This window comes from Numenius arquata, unplaced genomic scaffold, assembly GCF_964106895.1.
Source record: "Numenius arquata unplaced genomic scaffold, bNumArq3.hap1.1 HAP1_SCAFFOLD_627, whole genome shotgun sequence".
Classification (NCBI taxonomy): Eukaryota; Metazoa; Chordata; class Aves; order Charadriiformes; family Scolopacidae; genus Numenius; species Numenius arquata.
Window position 1 is genome coordinate 17,373 of NW_027414763.1, and position 7,084 is coordinate 24,456.

A 7,084-nucleotide genomic window follows, 5' to 3' on the forward strand; every position below is an offset into this window, starting at 1 on the left:
GCGGCGACGGTGTGGGCTGAGCAAACGGGGGGGGCCCTGAGAGGGGGGGGGGGCAGGCCAGGGGAAAGGGGGGGGGCCCTTCACCGGGGTGGGTACCCCGATACCAGGCACCGTGGTGGGCCGAGGATGGCAACACCCTGGGAGGGGATATGGAGCTGGGGGTGCCGGTGTGGGGCACCCGGTGTCCCCCCCCCCTCAAAGGTCCCTGCAGCGGTGATGGCGACGGTGTGCCCTTTGCCCGCTGTCGTGCCGGGGCAAAGTCTGGCAGGGGGGAGCGGTGCCGCCGGCAGCTCGGTGGGGAGAGGTGGGTCAGGGTGGGCTGGACCCCCACCGGGGTGGGGTGCCGGGGGGGGCTGTGGGGGTGCACTGGCCCCGGGTGGGCACACGGGGTGCTGGGTGGGCTGGGGGGATGCTGGGTGGGTACGCACTGGTCCTGGGGGGGGGGTTGTATGACCCTGGGTGGGCCCAGGGGGTCCTGGGTGGGGGTGCAGGGCGCTGGGTGGGCACGCACCAGCCATGGGTGGGCACATGGTAGCCTGTTGGGCACGCTATGGCTCTGGGTGGGCACGTGGGACCCCAGGTGGGCATGCAGGACCCCTGGGTGGGCAGGTAGGACCCCCAGGTGGGCATGCAGCAGCCATGGGTGGGCACATGGTAGCCTGGTGGGCATGCTATGGCTCTGGGTGGGCACGTGGGACCCCAGGCGGGCATGCAGGACCTCCAAGTGGGCATGCACCGGCCATGGGTGGGCACATAGGTCACTGGGGGGGGTCTGGCCTGGGGGGGGGGACGGGACACAGCATGACTTGGGGTCCCTGACTGCACTGTCCATCCCGCAGGGTGCCGGATGCCGGGGCCGTGCCGGTGCCCGCCGGGGCGGTGACCCCCAGGGCAGCCCCACCGAGCCGGTGGCCACAGCCCCCGGGGTGGGGAGGATGGCCAAGCGGCTGCTGGTGGCCTACGGGCTGTGGGCGCTGGGGGGGCCGCTGGGGCTGCACCACGTCTACCTGGGCCGGGACAGCCACGCGCTGCTCTGGATGCTGACGCTGGGCGGCTTCGGTGCCGGCTGGCTCTGGGATTTCTGGCACCTCCCCGGCTGGGTGGCCACCGCCAACGGGGCCAGCATGCCCGGGGACCGCGCTGGGACCGTGCCGGCCCTCAGCCCCCTGCGCCTGGCGGGGCAGGTGACGGTGGGGACATATTTCGGACTGGTGGCGGCGCTGGGGCTGCCCTGGGTGCCGGCGCTGCTGGCGCAGCCCCTGGCCGTGGGGCTGGGGGTGCAGCTGGTCTCCTCGGTGGGCGACCAGACGGCGGAGGCACCCAGCGTCCTGGCCACCGCCTTCCTCGCCTCCCTCCTCTTCCAGGGCCGGGTGCTGGCGGTGCTGCCGGTCAGCCTGGCCGCCAGCGTGGCCGCCCAGCGTCACCGGCGCTACAAACCCCGTGGGACGCCGCGGCCCCGGCTGGCTGCCCGGCTCTACCACCTGGGGTTGGCGTGCCTGGCCTTCGCCGCCCCCCTGGCCTGCCGCGGTGCCGCCGGGGTGCTGGGCACCCTCCTGGCCCTTCCCCGCGCCACCACCGAGTTCCTGCTCCTGCCCTTCCGCGCCGGCCGGCTCCTGGCGGAGACCCTGGGTTTTTCCGGCGGGTCGTCCCCGGCGCAGGAGCGTGGCACCGGCTTCGAGGCAAGCGGCTGGAGCCAGCGGCAGCGGCGGGCGTACGAGGTGCAGGATGCGGCGCCGGGTACCATAGGGCTGGGGGGGGGGGGATGCTGGGGGAGGGGGATCCATAGAATTTGGCTGCTTCCATACCCTGGGGTGGGGAACCACATTTTTTTGGGGTCCCCTCCAACTGCTGAGGGCACACGCAGCCCTGGCAGGGGTCTGGTGGTGTCCCCCCCACCACCACCCGCGCAACACATCCCTCTCGCCCCCCAGGTCCTGGGGCTCCCAACGGGCTCCCCCGCCGAGGACGTGCACCGGAGCTACCGGGAGCTGGTGAAGGTTTGGCACCCGGACCACAACCGGCACCGGGCCAAGGAGGCCGAGCGGCGCTTCATCGAGCTGCAGGAGGCCTACGAGGAGCTGGCGGGGCCCAGGAGGGCGGCCCCGGGGGGGTGACACCGGGGTTCGTGAACAACGAGGGTTCCCTCTCGCTGCTGCCTCGGTCCTTGGCTCGGCGCGACGGGTTGGGGACGCGGCGGCAGAGCACGGCGGTTCGGGCGGGGCGGGGACGCGAACCCGCAGCCCCCGGGGCTCCGCGCTCGGGTGTTTCCGCCGCGGGGCGGCGGCTCTCGGCAGTTTCCGTCCACGTTCGGCTCCCGCCGCCCCGCCCCCCGTGGAGGCGGGGCCTTGGCGTTGCAGGATGCGATTGGCGCTGGGCGGAGATTGGCCACGCCTCCCCGCCGAGGCGAGGGCGGGGTCTTCGCGGTGGCGTCGGCTGGGCCGCTTCGCCATTGGCTGTCCTCCTCGCGCCGCGCCGTGTCCCCGCGCGCCCAGATGCTCCGTTCTGCCCTTTCATTGGCCAGAAACGCAGGGCCCGGCCCCCGCGTCGCATCTGACTGGCTGGAAGCGAGGGAAGGCGGGCCGAGCTGGGCCTTCCCCGCCCTCCCATTGGTGGAGTCCTCCAGGAGGGCGGGCGCGGTGCGGCGATCGCGCGCCGCCGTTGGCTGCCGGGCGCTGGCCGCGTCCCCATTGGCTGGCGCAGCCCGAGGGCCCCAGCCGGGCCGCGGCCCCCGCCCCCCTCCCCGGTGCATCGCGGCGGCCTGAGGTGAGGGGGGGGGCGAGAGGGCCCCACCGTCGCCGGTGAGTCCGGGGAGGGAGAGGGCGGTGGGGCCGGGCCCGGCCGGGAGCGAGGGGAGGGGGCGGCGGGGGAGGGGCCAGGCTGGGGGTCGGTGGGGCCTTGCGAGGGGACGGGGGGGGCTCTGAGGGGCCTTGTGAGGGGAAGGGGGGCTCTGAGGGGCCTTGTGAAGGATGTCGAGGGGCGCGGAGGGGCCTTGTGAGGGGCCGAGGGAGCAGAGAGGCCTTGGGGGGGGGCGGAGGGGCCTTGTGAGAGGTCGGGGGGGTCTGTCGGGGCTTGTGAGGGGGCCCAAGAGGCACCGTGAGGGGATGGGGGGGGCGAGGAGCCTTGGGGGGTGCCCGAGGGGTCTTGTGAGGGGGTGCTGGGGGGCCGAGGGGCCTTTTGAGGGAAAGGGGGGGTCGGTGGGGCGTTGTGAGGGGATGGGAGAGGCTGAGGGGCCTTGTGATGTTTATGGGGGGGGTGCTCTGTGGGGGAGAGAACAGCCGGGGGGGGGGGGCTGTGGGGAAATGGGGAGGCAGGAGAGGTGCTGTGTGGGGAAGGGGGTCCCCTCTGTGTGGGGGGGGTGGTTTGGGAGGGAAGGGTGACAGTGATGGGGTGGGGGTGGGCTGGGAGGAGGCCCACATAGCCAGGAGGGGGGAGTACAGGGAGGAGTGCCCCCCTTCACAGCCCCGACGATGGGGAAGGGGCGGGCTGGGGAGCAGGCCCGGGAGGGGGGTGGGCAGGGGTTGAAGTGGGGGGGTCCAGGGGAGGCTGCAGAAGGGGGTTTGCAGGTTGGAGCAGTGGGGTTTGGATGGGGTAAAGGGGGTTGGGGGGGGGCAGCCGGCGCTGAGTCAGGGCCGTTGGGGCGAGCCGTGGGCGCGCGGGGCTGGTGTGAGTGACGGGGAGCGGACGGTCGGGAGCGTTAATACATTATTTATGCCGCAGCCGGGACACGTAGCCAGCCCTGCTCGCCCGCCGCTTCCACCCGCCCTCCTTCATCCCTGCCTCTGCCGTCTCCCTCCTCCCGTGCCCACCCGGCTCCTGGATCCCAGCGGCAGGAATCCTCTGCGCTTGGAGATCTTGCTCAGTGGCCTTTAGTTACCCTAACGCAAATAATTAACTAATGAGGGCGGTGAGAAGCCGGCTGAGTGGCAAAGAGGGAAATGTTATTTCCCCTCCTGTACCTCCACGGGGCTGTGGTCTTTAGAATACCTAAAGCTTGACTTGCCTCCGGGCCTGCGGGGTTTTCTCCACGAGGAAAGTTGGGAGGTGGCTTCCAGCGCCTGGTCCCGGCTCTGTTCCCCGCCCCGTGGGTGCTCCTCGGTGCTGGTCTGGTTTTGTGCTCGATGATGAGCTTCCTGAGTGGAAAGAGGCCTTAATGGATCCACAGAGGGAGCTGTTGCAGAGAAGTTACGAAGCCTCCTTCCCCACCGAGATGAGCCCTCCACTGCGGGGCTGGGGGAAAGAAGGCGAAGAATAGGGTTTTGTTTGGTTTGGAGAGGGCAGAAAAACCCCGTGAGGGGTGTGGGGTTTCTTTCTGAGGGTGCCTTTAATGGTTCCTCTGGTGTGATCGTCCTCCCAGGGGGTGACGGTCCCAGCGATTCCCTTGCAAAGCAGGTTGCCATCCGAGGAACTCGAGATGCCTTTGGACTACCCATGGGATCTGCTTCAGTGTCCTGCCAGAGCCTGGCAGCTGTTTTCATCATTTGGGGCTTTTTGTAATGACTACTTTTCCCTGCCGGATGCTTCCATTGGGAAGCCCTGGCTGCCACGACTGCCCTTTGGAGGTGTCCTAGATCTTGAGGCCTTTCACCTTGGAAGTTGCAGGGGGTGTGGAGGGTTTTTCCATCCTCTTTGGCTCTTGGGCCTTTGTGCTTTCTAAGCAGGATCCTCTCACGTAAGCGGGGGTGCCCCCCGATGCCGTCCAGCTGGAGAACGGGCCCCAATCCAGGGGATCTGGGGACCTGGAGGAGCAGAAAGGGCGGTGTTTGGCGTGAGAGCTCCTCATTGCTTGGGTCCCTATCGTCCCTCGTGTCCATCTCGGCGCTTGGGGCCTCGGTGTTTATTTCCTTTATTGCAATACTTGGTTAATAACGGAGTTTGCGTTGCACTGAGTGTGCGGCTTCAGCCCTGTGCATCACGTACCCGTGGCCGGAGCGATGTTTGCGGATGCTGCCGTCGTCTCCGCTTCGCCAGGCTCAGCTCCCCTTGCAGGAATTGTCTCATGCAGAAGGCTTTTTGGTTTGTTTTTGTTTTAAATTGTAGCTTACTCTTCAACGGGGCCTTTAAATATTTTATGTTTTTTTTCTGAGCCACGCGGCCCCAAAGCAGGAGGTTCTTGTTGGATTCAGGACAAAGGAGCTCTAAAGGTGACTTGCGATCTGAAGGGGGAGATAGAGGTACCGCATTTTTTTTTTAAAAAATAATACATCTGGCAATTAAAACAGAGAAGCTCATTTCTAATGATATTTTCAGGCTCGCTCTTGGGATGTCAGACCCGGAGATGAGCTACAGTTGAAGCAAAAGCTGAGGAAGAGGGGAAGGTTTCTGGTAGAACTCCAGTCATCCCATTCCCTCCCATTTAAACTGGGGGAGAGGAGGGAAGTTTTCACCTCTTCAGGTGGGGCAGGGAAAGGGGGCACCTTCTGCTCTATTTGCCCTCAGTTTTTCCTTCCTTCCTTCTTTTTACCGGCTCCTGGTTTTTAGACACTTAGATAAGAAGTAAAATTTAATCTAAAATTATCCCCTTAAATATGAAACGATTCTTGGCAAGTCACGGAGACTCTTCCAGATCCCAGCGCTGGCAAAGACAATCTAAAAATAGTCACCATCCCCCCAAAATTCCCCAGGAGCCCCGGGAGTTTCCGTGTCAGCTGCTGCCCCCCAGGCTGGGGGGGGAACACGGAGGGAGGACGTAGAGGGGACCAGAAGACAAAAAGTGCAAAGAGATCTTTGCCTCAGGAAAAGCAAATTTGGTGTCCTGAGCATTTTCCCTCCTGCGGAATCACAGCGGGAAGCCTCAGAAATCCCACGGGCGAGTCCCAGGACCCCTTTATCTGGGAAATGAGTGTGGGAAATGGCGTTGGAGCAGGAATCCTGCACTGCAGCCCCCGGGGGGGTCTGCTCTTTTATCGTGTTGAAGTGTTTGAAACCCCTCGGGGTGAGGTTTTACGGCATCATCCCAATAGATACGGGGATGTTTTGTCACCTGAAATAAATAACGGGGATGTTTTGTCACCTGAAATACGTAGTTTTACTTCCTCCTGCCGCAGAACAGCCCACAATTAGCTCCGAAGAGGTGGATGTTTGAGAATAGCTAATGCCCAGTCGTGCTCTGCATAATGCAGCCGCTGAAAGAACAATAAATGTGGGGCTTTAAACGGAATATAGACAGCTAATTATCTCCGAGGTTAAATGTTCAGCTCATTCCTGAGGAAAAACAAGGGGGGGTGAGTGGGGGGAGGGAACCAAACCCCAAGAGTGATATTAAGAAACTTTTTTTTTTTTTTTTTTTAAATCCTAAAATGATTCTTTGGATTGTAACAATTTTCTGATCCTTCGTCCAGTCCCACGAAAGGATTCGGAGAGAGAAGCTGTTTCTTTGCGCCGGCAGGGATTTGGGGCTGGACCTTCCCTCTCCTCCTGTCGCCGCTCCGCTGGTGGGTGCGAGGAGCTTCTGAAAACCCAGCGTCGCCCCTTTGAGGGGGGGGGGAACCTGAAACAAAATAATAATAATAATAATAATAAAAAAAAAAAGAACCCAAACCCTGAGTGGCAGGCGCAGTGGCATTTGCTGCCCGCCCTTCCTTTTGGGTGCTGGGTAATTAAAGCCGCTTGGCTTTGATTAAAACCTCGGCCTGATGCGTTCCGTGGGCTCTTTTGGGGCACAAAAGTTAGTTCTTTGGAAAGAAGCGGCCGAGGCGGCTGTTGAAGGGGAGACATGAAGGGGCTTGTGTTGTTCTGCTGTAACTTACCAGGTATTTGCCCAAATCTGCCCCCCCGCCCTCCCCCCCCCCAAATCTCAGGGGTTTGGCTCCTCGGGGATTCGGGGGGGGGGGGTGGGATTTGGGAAAACCAGGCTGTGCCCTCGATGGGTGCGTGGGGGGGTTCTGTGTTGACCCCGCTCCGGGCTCCCCGACAGGTAACACATTCCCCAATTTCTAGTATAAATGTCGCTTTTTTTTTGGGGGGGACACATGGTAAAACAGAGTTAATTCCCACGTTCCGGAGCGGGAGGCCACGCTGTGGGCAAACACCCGCCTCCTGGGAGCCGCCAGAGCCTCGGAAAACGGCTTTTTATTTGAGAATGATT

General features: G+C 63.6%; 1 protein-coding gene across 1 annotated transcript; it reads left to right on the plus strand.

Annotated features, from left to right (window-relative positions):
• The first annotated feature begins 234 nt into the window (after positions 1–234).
• Positions 235–2,114, plus strand: DNAJC22 (DnaJ heat shock protein family (Hsp40) member C22). The gene is made up of 3 exons (XM_074167309.1): positions 235–304; positions 840–1,718; positions 1,932–2,114. The coding sequence occupies exons 2-3, from the start codon at positions 936–938 to the stop codon at positions 2,112–2,114; spliced, it is 966 nt and encodes a 321-aa protein (XP_074023410.1). The 5' UTR covers positions 235–304; positions 840–935.
• Positions 2,115–7,084: the final 4,970 nt, after the last annotated feature.